The following is a 17,280-nucleotide window of genomic DNA, read 5'->3' as shown; positions in this document are numbered from 1 at the left end:
TGGCCAAAATTGTACTTCTTTGGCTTGAAATACAAGATGAGGTTTCCCATCCCCTTTGAATTAGATGGTAAATCCAACTCAAGAAATAATTCCTTCTAAGGGCAAGAAGTAATGCAGTGTCAGCAGGAGGCAGCCAAGAGGACATTTAATTCTTGCAGGCTCATCCCTTGGCTTGGAGAAGTGATTTAAAGAGCCAAATGCCTTCTCCAAGCTGGCTGACAATGGTGGGGGCTTCAAGAGCCACACAATATGTATGAAAGAGCCATGTGTAGGTGCCCCTCCCCACTAAGCTACAGTAGCGGTGGGGGCCAAGACTTTGGTCCAAACAGGTAGTCTTAGTGATTCTGGGGTAGGGTTGTCAACTCTGGGTTCAAAAATTCCTGAAGATTTGAAGAAGATAGAAGATATTGGATTTAGATCCTGCCCTCCACTCCGAAGAGTCTCAGAGCGGCTCACAATCTCCTTTCCCTTCCTCTCCCACAGCAGACACCCTGTGAGGTAGATGAAGATATTGGATTTATATCCCGCCCTCCACTCCGAAGAGTCTCAGAGCGGCTCACAATCTCCTTTCCCTTCCTCCCCCACAACAGACACCCTGTGAGGTAGATGAAGATATTGGATTTATATCCCGCCCTCCACTCCAAAGAGTCTCAGAGCAGCTCACAATCTCCTTTCCCTTCCTCCCCCACAACAGACACCCTGTGAGGTGGATGGGGCTGGAGAGGGCTCTCACAGCAGCTGCCCTTTCAAGGACAACCTCTGCCAGAGCTATGGCTGACCCAAGGCCATTCCAGCAGCTGCAAGTGGAGGAGTGGGGAATCAAACCCGGTTCTCCCAGATAAGAGTCCGCACACTTAACCACTACACCAAACTGGCTCTCCTGTATGGGTGTACAGGAGACAAGGTTTGGGGAGGGACACCAGGAGGGTATAATACAGTCCACTCTCCAAATTATACAGTCCAAAGCAGCCATTTTCTTCAGGGGAGCTGATGTCTACTGGGCAAAACTCCACGATGGAGATCCAGAATCACTGCACCCCTTGCACCCTTCCACCTCCCTGTTGGGGCCACAACCACCCCAGGCTCAAGCCAGCTGCTAAGGGGGAGGGCTCAAGTCACTGCAACCAAGTCAGCTGCCCAAGCTCTGGAGAGGGTTTGGGTATGCCTGGCAGTTGAGACCTGGTCTCCCTGTTCTTTCCCAGGGCAGGGCTGTGAGCAGTTGAAACTCTGGTGAGCCCAGGGCGGCTGCCTCCGATTCCCAAAGGCTAAGACCACCTTTGGTTTCAAAAATTCAGCCCAGGATGAAAGGCACTTTTCTGCCAGCAGTTTCCTGGACTCGCTTTCTCTAAAACAGCCTGTGCTGCTTTATAAGTCTGTCCTAGAAACAAGATGCATCCAGGACTCACCCACAGAGATTTAACTTCTAGAGAGTCTAAGGAAGAAAGCTAAAGGATGACAATTCTAGCAACTTACACTAACAACATTTTTTAATAAGATATCCCCAAAAGGCAAAAAAGGGCACAGAACTGGAACAGTGATATATCGGAGACAAAGACCACAAAATCAGGACTTTCCCTGGTAAAGAGGCAACTTTCAATATAGAACTTGGAGCCTGGAGGCTATTGCTCCTGGGCGAATGGTGTCCTTAGCACTCTTACAACCAGACAGCAGCTGCCAGACACTAAATCCTCCCATTGGAGGGGCTGATTCAGAGAAGGGCTGTGGAATGGAATGGGGAGAGGCTGGTCCCTGCTCCCTCCACACTGCAGCCCCAGACCAAACTGGGTGCTTGCAGTGCTTGGGAACGTATTTCCTGGTAGCTGCCACCTGGCAGCAACACTATAACAGTCAGGCCAAAGGAATACAAACCAGACACTTGGCAAAACATCATGGCTAGTTTCCCTCAATGTGTGTCAACTGCTAGGGTAAAACTGGAGACAGAGTGTATAAATGTTGTAGCCTGGGTCTGTATTCTAGCTATCTATGGCTGAAGGGACATTTTAACCCACAAGGTTTATTCTCTCTGATATATTGTAACAACTTCCAATCAAACTGGTGTAAATCCATTCAAAGTTATCTGCTGAGAATTGGCTCCCCACACCCCGGCACTCTTAACCTGTGGAATAGACCAGGCAAATTAAAAAAAAAAAAAAAAGTTAAGCAGAAAATTGAGGATATTGAACGCTAAAACAATTTCTCTACCTTACAAAATACTATGATGGGCAAGTATCAAAAATACAGTTGAACCAGCAAACTATTTAACATTTTTGGAAATAAAAGTGTTTAGAAGAGCCTTCTGCTGTTCTTAAAGGGAAATATAAGTACATTCTTTTCTCGGAAAGGCTCTGTACTTGCCTATTAAGGGAGGTTGAGGCTACAGAGCACATTTTTCATATGCCCATATTATAAGGTGGCAGATAAGGAGATCATCACACCTAGGGTTGCCAATCCCCAGGTGAGGGCAGGGGATCCCCCGGTTTGGAGACCCTCCCCCCCGTTTCAGGGACCACCGCTGACTGAAAAAAAATTCAGGCCTTTCAGAAAAAGCTAGTTCCTCCTTCCATCTGATAGATAACCTAAGATTGCCTACCAACAGGGCTGGCCCTAAACTGTCTGGCACCCTGGGCAAGGCTAACTTATGGCACACACACCCTGCACTAAAATCACGGAGTCACATTCATCACCTTCAGAAGGCTGGCGCCCTAGGCAATCCCCTAGTATTTATTTATTTATTTGGTAAATTTATATTCCGCCCTTTCCCAGGTGGGCTCAGGGTGGATCACATTCAAGTAAAACAGGTCGCATGCAATAAAACCAATAAATACAATTAAAACAACATGATATAACAAATGCGGGTGGGCACATAGTGCAAATTAAGGTATAATCATTCAGTGGCCCAGATGTAGTGGTCCTTAATATAACTTACTTAATGTAAGAGTCATATAGAATTAATGGCAGATGTTTCTTCATGGTGATACTCAGGTTATGAAAAATGTATAGTAATTAGAAAATAGGCAATTACTAGATTTTAGATGAGATTTTAAACTGTTTTAAAAAATGATTTAAGTATTTTAAAATTCTGGAAATTTTGTATGTTTGTATTTTCCTTTTGTGGGTCTAGTCTAAGGACTGCAAGAAGAATAGACAAACATGTCTAGTTTGGCCCTTACTTTCTCCCACAAGCTGGTCTGGTGTTAGAGCAATGAAGGACAGAGGAGATGGGGGGGTGGGGCAGATAATCTGTTTTTTCATAGCGACACAAGCTCTCCCCTCATGATTCCAGCCAGAAAATACAAATTAAAAAAGAATCCAAGTTCAAGGTCATGCATATTTAGTATAATAATTTCTGAGACCAACATTATTTATAATTATTGGGTCATAGTTGTTTTTCTTGGGGGGTTTTTTTTGGGGGGGGAGGGTTTGCCCCCATTGTGGAATTTTAAAACACTTCGTTGCTGTGGTATATTATCTATCATGGGAACAAAAACTGATAAGACTTTGTCATTAGAGCTATTATTATTTTAACCCCTGGGACTGTAATTATTTCTTCCTCTGAACTCACAGCATGTGGGTGCTAAAAAGTAGGTATTTATACCATAACTTTTAAAATATAATAAATAAGGAACGTCGGCAGATTAATGTCAGCAAAAGCACGCATTCGCTCAGTTAATGAAATATGCACCTTGCCTGAACTTCTTGCTTTTATTTAGACTTAGCTGGGGAAAGTTTTGGCAGAGAAACCATTTGAAAAGTGCTGAGCTGAAGAATTCTCACCATTTCGTCTGAACCATTTAGTGCTCATAAACGTGTAGCTAGGGTTGCCAATCCTCAGGTGGGGGCGGGGGATCCCCCGGTTTGGAGGCCCTTCCCCCGCTTCAGGGTGATCAGAAAGCGGGGGGGAAGGGAGGGAAATGTCTGCTGGGTACTCATGATTCCCTATGGAGACTTATTCCCATAGAAAATAATGAAGAATTTATCCATGGGTATCTGGGGCTCTGGGGGCCCTGTTTTTTGAGGTACAGGTACCAAATTTTCAGTATAGTATCCAGTATAGTATCCAGTATCCAGTGGCTCTCCCCAAAATACTCCCTAAGTTTCCAGGGGGTCCAATTTTATGAGCCCCCAAAGAAGGTGTTCCTATCCTTCATTATTTCCTATGGAAGGAAGGCATTTAAAAGATGTACGGTCCCTTGAAATGTGATGGCCAAAACTCCCTTTGGAGTTCAATTATGCTTGTCACACCCTTGCTCCTGGCTCCACCCCAATGTCTCCTGGCTCCACCCCCAAAGTCCCCAGATATTTCTTGAATTGGACTTGGCAACCCTACGTGTAGCACATATGCTCTCAAACAGCCCGAGAAGTCATGTCGCCCCCTGCTTGTCAGCAGGTTACCATGTGGAGGTTACAGACTTTCGCAGCTCTGAGACTGAGGTGACTCTACTGAGTTGAGTAAAGGTATCATGGCACATCTCCTTTGTCTAAAAGTTATTATTTCAAAAAAGACAGGCTGTTGGATGCAGAGTGTTCTTCCGCATGTAAATGGAAATGCCTGCTGTCATTGCACTGGGATATCATCTGAGGAAGTAGAACAAAGTTGGATTATGCACTTCTTCTTGCATAAGAGGTTCTGAAACCATTTGCACGATCTCTTATACAAGCAAAAGCATAAGAACTCTTGTAGACTCTTCCCATTAAAACAGTAGTTTTCAGCCAGTGGTATGCATACCACTGGAAGGATGCAGAATTGGTCTAGGTGGGACTCAGGTTTTTTATAACAATAACAAAGAATTCACTTAATCTGAATTTCCTTGTCTACCTGTTGCCCCTACCTGTCATGGATTGTCCATCTTCAGCCTTTTGGACACCCAAGTGTTTCTCCTAATCCCTCACCACCCCTCCCCCGCCCGCTAGCAAGTGCTGCTTTCTGCCAACCCTGCCTGCCAGGAATTATTCATTGTGCTTCTACTATTTTTTAAATGGCTGCTGATAGATATAATAACAAAATGCCTGTAAACATTTAAGTGTTAATGCTGGTAACATCATTAGGGTTTGTAGAATCTCACCCAGCCTCAACAGATCCCTTTGGAGTGCCTCACAATCCTCTCTGGTTCTCACCGTCCTGAACAATTTAGTGTCATCTGCAAACTTGGCCACTTTGCTGCTTACTCCCGACTCCAGATAATTAATGAACAAGTTAAAGAGCATGAGTTGTATCGACATGCATCCTGATGCAACATGCTGTTAAGGGGACGTGTTACACGTATAAGGTTAGCCGTGTTCAGTTTTAAAGCCATCATTTTATCCGTTGGGTATGTCTCCTCTCCAAACTATGGCTGTTTAGAACTGTTGCATCTCCACAATTCTCTAAATAACGTCTGTGTTGCAAAACATGCTTTCCCCAAACAATATGAAGCCTGCTACACCTGTGGCTGACCCCCCCCTTCCCCCCTTAGGAAACACCTGGCATTCCTTGGGGTGGGCGGATCCCTAACCTCCCATCGGGGATTGTTGCATCACCCCCCCATAAGGAAACATACGGCGTTCATTTTTGTGCGCCGTATTTTGTGTGTGGGAGGGGCAGCGGCTTGATGGAATGCGGCTTGATGATGATAGGGGACCCTATCTACTACCAGCATCATAACATTATAACAGTTTGTCTGCTAGTTGCTCCAAATGCTCAGCATGGAAAATCTGTACATTGCCCTATTCACACAAAACAGCAACCAGGAATAAAGGTACACTCCCACTGTTGGGCTTCCAGTATAAGCATATACTCACAACTGATCCCTTTCCCCCTGAGAGAAGATATCCTGATAAGACACTAGTAAAAGGACAGAGAAATGGGCTTGCTGCATTGCAAGCTTGGTACAAGAACAAGATGCTGAACACTGGTCAAACCCCCTTGTTCTGTCCATGCGCTGTGATGGTGGCATTCTTCTGCAGCTTTGCAAGAGCCGTGCCTGCTATACCATAAACTGCTGGCCCCTCCTTGCCACATACAGCACACAGGTTGGTGGGCTGGTGGACACATGCCACAAGAAAGAAGATGCCAGTCAGCCTGCCCCATAGCAGAAGTGGTACCTTTTCATGCTTCTCGAGCCATAATCTGCCCACTACCTCCTCTATTCCTGTTGATAGTAGCCATTTTAACTTTTACAGTTGTGGACATAAGAAGTGGCTTCTGCTGAACCCAGTCTCTCTCAACATAGACATCCACTGGTGGGTGATGTGACAGCCACAGGTACCCTATTGGGCATCACTGCGATAGTGGTTTTGGCGATATTAATCCAAAATAGAACCACTGTTTTCTTGGCCTACAATTTCTTACTAACTTGTATTTCTTTGTGGCTCTTGACTAGGATTGCCAGTTCTGGGTTGGGAAATAGCTGGTGATTTGGAGAGTAGGGCGGGGGGGGGGGGGGTGGGAAAGAGAGGAACCTTAGTAGGGTATAATGCCATGCAGTTCACTTTCCAAAGCAGCCATTTTCTCTAGGGGAATTAATCTCGGTTGCCTGGAGATCAATTGTAATAGTGGGAGATCTCCAGGTGCCACCTGGAGGCTGTCAACCTGACCCAGGTAGCCCAGGCTAGCCTGATCTCAACTATTCTTAAGTAGGGTTGTCCCTGGTTAGTATTTGGAAGGGAGACGACTGAGGAAGCTGATCCTCCGTGTCTCTTGCCATTAAAACTTCATGAGGGGTCACCATATGTCAGCTAGAACTTGATGGTAGTTTCCATCACCATTTCCTTGGAAGAAACTCTACAGAGAGTGTTTTAGGACCTAGAACTGCATTTTAATTATGTTACCAGGGAGAAGTGAAGGCTTCACGCTTACAAACCACATGTGCGTAAGCATAATTATACAATCCAAGGAGATACCTGGCTTTGAACTTCTGGCCATTTTCCAACTTGGAAAACCTTTTCCTTTTCTAATTAACGTCAAGCGTTTAATTCTGTTTAGGATAGACTGCACAGCTATTCTCATTCTCTTTGGTTAACCATATTTTGATTTAAATTTGGCAAGCCTGCTAGAGGCTAAATAAAATAGTTTTGGGGCCACTTCATGGCTGGTTGACCACATTATCCTAACTGGAGATTAGGGAGCTACCAGGCAACAGAAGCAAATTGTCTTCCTTTATAGTGAGAGATGTATTGCTTCATACACCACCCCGCCTCCCCAAAAAAGGAAGAATAACATAAGAACAGAGAAAGAGTCTTCCTGGATCAGACCAGATTCCTGTCTCACACAGTGGCCAACCAGTTCCTCTGGAGGTCCAGGAATATAGGTCCAGCATATAGGTCAAGGGATTCCCCTGAGGATACCTCCTGGCACTAGGATTCAGAGCAGCCCCATGGGCAGAAAAGTTTGGGTGGAGGGGCCTGGGAGCTAAAAAAAATTGGTGGGGAGGGGGCCACGGGGCTTGGCTGCGAGAGGCTTGAACTTGTCCCCCCCCCCCTTCCCCAGTGTCTCGCGTCTGCTGGGCTTCCCGGCCAGCCAGCCCGCTTCTTTAAAGAAATATGAACATATATGAACATATGAAGCTGCCTTATACTGAATCAGACTCCCCTCGGTCCATCAAAGTCAGTCTTGTCTACTCAGACTGGCAGCGGCTCTCCAGGGTCTCAAGCTGAGGTTTTTCACACCTATTTGCCTGGACCCTTTTTTGGAGATGCCAGGGATTGAACCTGGGACCTTCTGCTTCCCAAGCAGAAGCTCTACCACTGAGCCACTGCCCCTCCTCGGCAGCTTCCCTCCAGCGCCCCGTTTCGAGGGCTTCTTCTTTCGGGCAGGCTGGCTGGCTGGGAGCTTGCTCTGCCCAGAGGCGCGGCGCCTGGCACGAAGCCCGGATCCGGCTGCCACTCCTGCTGGTCCGGGGCGGGCGAGGGGCTGCTGCAACCGGCGAGCAGAGGAAGGGACGCCGCCTCCAGCAAAAGACCCTGCTGCTGCTGCACAGCCCAGCCCAGGCATGCCCCAGAGAACCGGAGAGGGTTCGCCTTGACGGGACGGTGCGCCCGCGTCGCCCTCGGGGGAGCTTCCTTGGCTGGGGCGCTTGGGTCGCCCGACTGGCCTCGCTTGCGTGGGGCGAAAGGGAGCAGGAGGAGGGCGCAGGTGGCACGGCCCGCTGGTCTCGCCCTCCCTTTGCCGCAGATCCTGGAGGCCCTCCAATGGAAGGGGGGGGGGGTTAACAGAGCGGCCTGCTCCCCCCCCCCCCTTACCTATGGGCCTGATTCAGAGGCTTCTGCGGAGGTTTTAGGCTTGCCAGGTCCAACTCAGGAAACACCTGGGGACTTTGGAGGCAGAGCGAGAAGACTTTCTGCGTGGAGCCTGGAGCAAGAGGTTGCCAACAGCCTGATAGAACTCTGAAGGGAGTTCTTGCCCTCACATTTTTTTAAAAAATGTCTTCCTTCCATTGGAAATAATGCAGGACGGGGGCACCTTCTTTTGGGGCTCATAGAATTGGACCCCTGGTGCAATCTTTTTGGACCCTGGGGTTTTAGTTTTATTTTTTGAGGAGAGGCATTAGATGCTATGCTGAAACTTTGGTGCCTCTGCCTCAAAACACCCGCCCACCCCCCCAAGATCAATTCTCCATTACACCCTATGGGGACTGGTTTCCATAAGGTATAATGGAGCCCAGTAGCCCCCCCCCACCCTTTTCTGATAACCCTGAAGTTGGAGGGAGGGCCTCCAAACCAGGAGATCCTCTGCCCCCAACTGGGGATTTAGCCAAAAAAAAGAACACTGTTACAAAGATATCTCTACTACAATAAACTACTTTTGTTCCAAAAAAATTGACTCCGTCTCATCAATTCAAACATTCAATTATTTATTGTTTCAGTCCATATTTCATTCAAAAAGTAAGCAGTCGCCAGACTACAAAGTGCCCCCGTGTTGATTGCAGAGACGCGCTGTCAATTTCAATGTAATATAGGTGATGACAGCCGCAGTACGTTTGTCAATTTCAGTACAATTTATGAAGGAAAACACGCGTCCCGGGTAGAGAGGAAGGAGACTGACAAATTGAAACATGCTTTTGTCTGAGTTAAACGGACTCTTTTCTTATACAGGGTTGCTCCCTACGCTCACAAGATTCACGATCTCAGAGAAGGCCAGCTTTTTGAATTTAGCCAAAAAAATAAATGAAAAATGTGCTTGTTTGGTGGTAAGCTCCAAAAAGCCTGCCCAACTTCTCTCTCCGTTTTGCTCACTTTAATTCCATCGTGCTCTTCTCTTCCCATCAGCAACCTTCCCCCCCCCCGCCGCATTTTCCCGACATGCTCCTCTCCCTGTAGAGTATTCAAAACGAAACAACAGCCGACAGCCGCTTCCCTTTTTTCTTTTCTCCTCCCACTAAGCCCTCCCTCACCTTAGCAACAGGCGGACGCTGTTTCTATTGGCTACCTTTTCGTATGCCTCGCACTGTCATTGGTCGGATTGCTGGAGAGGAGGTGGGGATGTTTAATTTTTTTTCTTCCCTCCCCCTTCGCTGATCATCAGGTCGGGAAGGCGGCCGCCATTTTGTGTACGCCGCTGTCTTGGAGGAAGGCGAAAGCAGAAGCTGCGCGACGAACGGAGCGGTTTAGACTGCGCCTAGAGAGGTGTAAGGAGGCGACGCGGGGCAGCAGCCGCCCGTGCGAACTTGGGGAGGGGAGAAAGCTCTGCGGGGGCGAGAGAACGGGCCGCCATCATGGATGAACAAGCGGTGGGGGGGGGGGAGCCTGGGCACTTCCCCGGGGGAGAGGAGGCGGCTGTTCACCAAACGAGGACGGAATCGATATGGGGAACCTACGCAGTAGATGCTGGTTGTGGTTAAGTGAATGGGAGGCTTGCTCCAAAGTAAACGTGCCCAAATGGGCACACAGCATGGGGAGGGGGAGACATGAGTGAGGCCAGTCCAGTCGGGAGGTGTTGGGGTAGGGTTGCCAATCCCCAGGTGGGGGCAGGGGATCCCCCGGTTTGGAGGCCCTCCCCCCGCTTCAGGGTCGTCAGAAAGCGGGGGGAGGGGAGGGAAATGTCTGCTGGGAACTCTGTTATTCCCTATGGAGATTTATTCCCATAAAAAATAATGGAGAATTGATCTGCAGGTATCTGGGGCTCTGGGGGGGCTGTTTTTTTGGGTAGAGACACCAAATTTTCAGTATAGCATCTAGTGCCTCTCCCCAAAATACCCACCAAGTTTCAAAAAAATTGGACCAGGGGGTCCAATTCTATGAGCCCCAAAATAAGGCGCCCCTATCCTTCACTATTTCCTATGGAAGGAAAGCATTGAAAAGGTGTGCCGTCCCTTTAAATGTGATGGCCAGAACTCCCTTTGGAGTTCAATTATGCTTGTCACAGCCTTGATCTTGGCTCCACCCCTAATGTCTCCTGGCTCCACCCCCAAAGTCCCCAGCTATTTCTTGAATTGGACTCGGCAACCCTATGTTGGGGGGAGGGAATGTTCATACTACGTGCGCGAATGGGGCTGGCCTCCGTAGTGACTAATAAATGAGGGGAGAAGGAAATAGGGGTGAATAACAAGGGTGTGAAGTGGGGAGGGATTTGGGGAGGCTGAAGGAAAGTGAATGAGAGCCGTGTGTATTAGGAGGAGGGCTCCTGGTGTTGAGAAAAATAAAAGGCAGAGGAATAAATTGCCCGGAAGACAACCCCCCCCCCCAAAAAAAATTAGGGGCAAAATTTTTAGGTCTTTGGAACCGTTTGGTACTCGAGATAACTTTTTTAATGAAGGAAAGGGTGCATGCATTTAGTATTTTTCTGGGGGAAGGGATTAGCTTCTTTTCCGCTCCCTGGGGGAAAGTCTTTGTGTATCAGATCGTGGAGGATCTGGCGCTGGCTCAAGAATCCTGCATTTGGGTTGTCAGCCTTCAGGTGGGGCCTGCAGTTCTGGAATTACAGTTGGGTCGCCACACTTACATCCCTTCCCTTGAATGAAATGGTGGTTTTGGAGGGCAGGCTCTATACATTATGTCTCCGGTTGCCAGCCTCCAGATGGGACCTGGAGAACTCTTGTTTTTACAGCTGATCTCGAGTTGGCAGAGATCACCTCCCCCGGAGGAAATGGCTGCTTTGAATTGTGCACTCCATGGCATTGTACCCTGCTGAGGCTGCTCCCCTCCTCAAACCCCCACCCTCCCCAGACCCACTCCCAAAGTCTCCAGGTATTTTCACAGACCTGGCAAGCAACCCTGGTTATGCCCAAGCCATAGTTGACAGTGGCACATATTTAAACCTAGGAGTGCTCCCTCCCCCGTGTGTGTGTGTGTGTGTGTGTGTGGGAATAAATGGTGAGGAGAGCTGTGTGGTTTGGTGTGAGATCAAAAGTGTTTTGCCCGTGGTTGGTGTGTAACCTCATCCTTTGCAAAGAGTTTTGGGAAACGAGTAAAATGTTGTAAGCTTTTGTTGAATAGCAAAACTTTAGGGGTTGTTGTTGTTTTCTGCTTGTGGGGAAAAGAAAATGGAATGATTATATTTGGGAGCCTTGTAGGAAAGGAGGTGTTGTGAGTGGGGAAGATAACCTAATTTCTTTGTGGTATTGTTACAGTAGTATTATGGTAATAAGAATGTTCCTATGCAGAGCCGGACTATCAAATTGCATTGAAATCAATGGCCAAAGTGTGTCTTGCTGGACAAGACTAGACTTGTGTGTGTTGGGGATAGGGCCTGCTTTTTTGGAAGTAGGATACTGGCATGCACTTCGTTGCAAATATGAGTGAGATGCTACATATAGTGAGAACTGTGTACTGCGGGTACTTACTCGTTTCTTCAAAGAGCCATTTGTGTTCCGTGAAAGAAACCTGAAACAGTATGAGAGGACTTTGTTATATCCGAAGTACTAAGATTCTTAGAGGGTTTCCAGTATTTGTCTTCGGGGAGTTAATTACTGCATTTTCTGCAATGGTTCGGGTCTAACAGACTGCTCAGTTGATGCGAATGTTTAAAAAAATGTATGTGGGATACAAAGTTCTTAGATGCTGGACTTCATTTAAAGAGTCTTTTATTTAATGAAGTTTGAGCAATATGTTTAAGCAGGGCTTTTTTTGAGCAGGAACACAGTTCCTGCTGCATTGGCATCAGAGGTGTGGCCTAATATGCAAATGAATCTCTGCTGGGCTTTTTCTACCAAAAATGCCCTGTGTTTAAGTGAAAGGTTTAATATAGTCTAAATGAGCTGTTTCATATGGACAGACCTGGAACAAACAGATCGTTCCAACAAACCTAGTACACAGAATTCCAGAATTGAAAATCCACATTAGAAGAGAGAAGAAATAATAACAAACTTATGTTTAAATATGAATGTAGCTAGTAAAGTGAAGAAAGACAAAGCACATCTTCCTGTTGAGAGGCTAGTGGCTGGGAGTCATCAGCACTGAGGTCTTGTCCGTCCCTACCATGCTTGAAGGCCTTCTAGGAGGGTCTGGTTGGTAACCATGTGGCAGGATATAGGACTGGTCAATTCACTCTTATGTGACTACCATAGTGGTCTTTCCCAAACTATACTGTTTTCTGACGAGGAACATTATTTTAGCACTTAATCAGATTTTTTTCTTTTTAGAGCTGGGACTTCTACCCTTAAAGCCCGTGTGCCGAGAATCCGATGTTGGGCTCGGCTTCGTGGCTGAAAACAGCATATCGGCCCATGAGAACTACCATTTCCAGGCAAAGGAAAGGGTCCAACAAGAGGCAGCATCTATTCTTTCAGGTCTGGCAGCAAGAAAGAGGGCAGGAGGTGGAGACTGTGGACTCTGAAAAGAAAACTGAAAGGTAAAGGGAACAGTAACTGTAATGCAACCTGAAGAGTGCTGTGAAATCTTCTCAGTTCAGAGTTGACTTTTAAGACCATTTCATTGCTTCCTGTTCCTTTGATTAAGGATTGGGACTGTAGTGTTAAAATGTACGACATCCTTACGATTGTATTCTAGTGGGAAAGTTTTGAAGTAGCTGTGTTTAATAACTCAATATTTTGGTGCTTTATCTATTAAATTATTTGGGTGGAGTGTTGCTTGTAGAATGTGTTTGCAAGAATGTTCAGTATGGCATATTAAGTTTTCAGTGTAAATAGCCAAATCATACGTATCCATCTGTACTGTGAATCTTCTTATTTTTTGTTATACCTATATGAAAGTGATGTTTCAGACGATGTTTTAGGATATAAGAAGTAGACTCGCATGTTATTCCAGCAAACCTTTTGTTGTATTTGGGAACAAAGTTCTTGTAGGTTTGTCTTTGGTAGACAGATTGGTTTACAAAGTTGGAGATACTGTCTTTTTCCCTGCCTGGAGTTAATAGCAACTTGGGAAAAATTTCTGTTGGGACCTTCCTTATCACTTATTTATTTATTTTGTTGATTGCTATTCTGCCCTATCCCGTGAGCAGGGTTTAAACGCGGAACAGTGAACAATAAAAATTAACAATAAATTTAACAATTAAAATAAGAAAACAGTTAAGATTACTCAGTTTCAGATGGAAGACAACTAATCAGGGCATAATACAAATAGAACTGGAACTGATATCCCAGCAGACCCGATAGAAGGTGGGATACTGCAGGAAGGGAGCTCAGATTTGACGTACTATGGGTGTCTGCTGCCTCACTCAAGGGCCTGACACTGTCTTCTCCCCCTGCCCCCCGCCAGTGCTTTTTAATGTGTAATGTGCTGCTCTTGTAATGTGCTACTGAATAAACCATGTTGCCTTCAAACCGTCTCGGTTCTCAGTACATTGCATCCATGAAACAACACAATCACATGTCTAGGTTCCATTGTTTGATGACGTTGTCTGCACAAACAAAATGGGAGTCACATGGGGCTCCCACAAGCATTGGTGATGGGGGAAAGCTTCTGGCAATGGAGGGAAGAAACCCTCCCCACCACCCATTAAGGTAGCATGGAGGGAGTCAGGTGGGGGTGCAGGAGTCCTTGCTGCCCTCCACTGAGCCACAAGTCCATCACCTGCCCCCCTGAGAGGGCAACCAGAACTCCTCACTGACTCCCCGCTAAGCCAGCAACAAAGGAGTTGGGGTGCAAGTTGTCTGGGGAATCCTTGTAACATGTAACAGCCATTAACTATACTGAGGTTTGGTATTCTCTTTGCAGAGAAAAAGTAATATGTAGTGTACACTGTACCTTCCAGAAAATACTTGTTTTGTATGACAGTTGCGCTTGTTCTTTTTCCCTGAATAGGTGACACTTAAGTTGAAAATGGGGGGTGGAGAAAGGTTTAACATTCCATCTACCCAGTCCAGAAACGTTAACAAGAACCATCAGCAGCTAAACAGGAAGAAGAACAAAGATCAGAATTCCCAGATGAAGAAAATCCACAAGAAAGAAAGAGGACATGGATGTAGTCCACCATCTGCAGCGTGGCACGCCATGCAGAGTGGGGGAAAGAACACCGTGCATTTCCCGACTAGCCAGAATTGGGATCCAGCTTTATCCACGGCACTCTTCATGCCTCAGACCAACCAAAATTATGCTGGAGCAAAATTCAGTGAGCCACCTTCCCCAAGTGTTCTTCCTAAGCCACCAAGTCATTGGGTCACAGTTTCACTAAACCCTGCTGATAAAGATATCATGACGTTTCAGTTGAAGACTCTACTTAAAGTTCAGGCTTGAAGTGGAAAACACCGAACATTTTATACTTTCAAAGTCTGTAATGTTGGGTTTCAAAATGCAGCCCCAAGTACATCTTAAGGAATTCAGATTAACTGTGAGAATTTTTACTTTTTTTGGGGGGGGGGGATCCTCCCCTTGGGAATGTTTTACTTAATATGTCACCCTTCTGGGACTCTGTGCACTGTACCTATTTCTCTGTGCTGTTAAACTGATAGGCAGCTTGTACGAATTCCTGGTTACAGGTCTCAGTGCCTGTTTTTTAGACCATCCAACTTGTGTGTTCTCATTAGGCACAATTCCCTTTTTAGGGGAAGTAAAAATTAACTCCAGTTGACCATTTTTCCACTATAAAATAATTGCACAAATGATTGCCTGCATTCTATAAAATACTGTAGGTGCTAAAGTAAAAGCAACTATCTGGTTTTAAATTTTTAGAAAATACCTAAATTTTTTCTTTTTAAAAAAGTAACATCATGTATTTGTTTTAACAGTTGGCTGACTCATCATCTGAAAAGATTTGGGCAGGCAAAGTCCTATGATCAAATGAATTCGGGAAACAAATTTTGTGCAGCACTTGTTTAGTAAAAACAGAAACATGATTCTACATTTGATCTTTTTTGCATAAACCTAGGGGAACACAACCACCCTGTAAGTGTGCCAACTCAAAAGCATTTTTGCATTGCCAGATGACTGCCAAATGCTTTTAAGTGTTATCCTTCACAGTGTGTTTCACTGAGCTGTATTCTAAATACATTTTGTGTTGTTTTTGTATCTCTTGATGATATAGAACTGTTGAGGCCAGTCTGAAATTAGATGAATATGTTTGAGGGTTCGCAAGTGTAAAAAACATCTTTTACATATGGAAGAAGAGCCATGTAAATAACTGTAAAACTTTGTAGCATATGTAAATTTATGCTGGGCTTTCCTGCCAGAATAAAAGTATTTTTAGTACAAAACAGCTGAATGTAAAAAAAAAAGACCATGCTGAGCTCATGGCATGATTTTTTTTTAAAAAAAGTTTAAAAAATCTGAAAAGCACATGTGTGTGCCCTTGCACTTGAGTAACAGTGAGGGTGTGACCCATGTTTGGCTTTAATGTAAACATGGTGCAAAGAGAAGCTCTTGATGGCAGAAGATAAACTTTTAAAGCTAAGTTGTGCAGTTCAGTTTTCATTAATTGCAATAGCACATTAATTTTAATGAAGCTGTATTGCATCCTTAGGCTATGATCCTAGGAACACTTGAAGCAATTCCTGTTAATTTAACAGGACAAATGAAGTGTGCTTAGGATGCAATCCTGTGGCAGTTAAGCATTCTGCAGCCCTCTGATTTCTGTGGGACTGAAGTATACAAAACTGCTGGATTGCAACCAGGGTTGCTTCCGTTTTGAATGTATTAAGTGACTAGCCAAGACAAACCATCACCACAATACTGGATGTTTATAAATGTAATTCTCATGTAACATGCAAGCCTGCCAGTACAACTGTGATGTCTGATCCTATTTGAGATTCCTGCATTAGAGACAATATTTAGCCTGGAATTATATTTGAGCTTGGCCCTTTAAATTCTTGGCATATTGTAAAACCAGTTCAAAGAAGTTTTATAAAATTTCTCCTATTAGTCTTATATCTGAAATTTGCTGGCAACCAACATATACGATGTTTAGATTTTGTATGGATCACTGGACTTTGTATCAAAATCAGAATATCTTTCATAGTAAATGTGTCTAGTTATAATTAATTAGTTAATTGGCAGAAGTTGAACAAGGAAAATATGCTGAAGAACATAGTGTCAGAGGTACTTGGCTATCTACCAGTGTATACATTCAAAATCTTTTAGCAACCATCAAAACTTATACCACTTCCCCAAATAAGACTAAAATTGGGTATTGTACAAAAATGTATTGTCCTGTGTCCCAGATTGACCCATGGTAACTCAATATTACTATAGCCAATGTAATTTTAATGTGTTCTAAATTCTGTATTTGACTGCATTACTTTAATTGGAAGCAAAATTCAATAAAATTCCTGACCTTTCCCCTATAATGTTGTCTTTACTACTTTTAACTGCTTCTTGTTGGATAGGCATACTAAACTGCCAACCATGATCATAATTCGGGTAGCAGATACTGTTAAGCCAGTTTACTTGCTAAACATGGGAGAACTAGTTCTTTGCATTCAAACAGCCATGCATCTTTGGCAAATGGTGACTTGAGAACATTATTAAGGGCAGGAAGATCAGCCCTGCCACCAGTAGTAACAGCATCCACATCCATTTTGAAGGGATTATTAAAAACCTGGGAGCCACTACAGCTTCAGCTTTTCAAAGGCAAAGTTCCCTTGGTGCCTCTAAGATGCCTCTGCCGTCTTGTGAGGAAGCAGACTTAATTTGGGACAGCTCATTTCATCCAGCATGCAGAGCAGTGATTAATAGCTCACTATAACATCTTGCCACACCAAAGAGGACAGTCTTTCGAAGCTATGGGGTAGTCTAGGACAGACATGTTGAACATACGGCCCATAGGCAATGGGGAAACCAGTTTGAATGTAGACCAGGTCCTGTATTAGGGCATTATAACCCCTGCTGAGGTCCCTTCCCAGGGTCTTCTGGGCCCAAATCTTGAGACTGATCACCCCAAAGTTGGAAACCATAAAGGACAAGGAGGGCTGG

The 17,280-nt window shown here is 45.2% G+C and overlaps 1 protein-coding gene across 1 annotated transcript; it reads left to right on the top strand.

Annotated features, from left to right (window-relative positions):
* Positions 1–9,478: 9,478 nt before the first annotated feature.
* Positions 9,479–15,614, top strand: PNRC2 (proline rich nuclear receptor coactivator 2). Its single transcript, XM_060257589.1, has 3 exons — positions 9,479–9,600; positions 12,557–12,763; positions 14,179–15,614. Exon 3 carries the CDS (start codon positions 14,197–14,199, stop codon positions 14,608–14,610), a length of 414 nt encoding a protein of 137 aa, XP_060113572.1. The 5' UTR covers positions 9,479–9,600; positions 12,557–12,763; positions 14,179–14,196; the 3' UTR covers positions 14,611–15,614.
* The last annotated feature ends 1,666 nt before the right edge of the window (positions 15,615–17,280 follow it).

This window comes from Heteronotia binoei, chromosome 17, assembly GCF_032191835.1.
Source record: "Heteronotia binoei isolate CCM8104 ecotype False Entrance Well chromosome 17, APGP_CSIRO_Hbin_v1, whole genome shotgun sequence".
NCBI classification, from domain to species: domain Eukaryota; kingdom Metazoa; phylum Chordata; class Lepidosauria; order Squamata; family Gekkonidae; genus Heteronotia; species Heteronotia binoei.
The sequence above is the reverse complement of the archived record's forward strand: the minus strand, read 5'-3'. Positions and strand labels throughout refer to the sequence as shown.

Excerpts from the sequence above, each read along its gene's own strand:
- PNRC2 (XM_060257589.1), top strand. The coding sequence starts at position 14,197 with ATGGGGGGTGGAGAAAGGTTTAACATTCCATCTACCCAGTCCAGAAAC.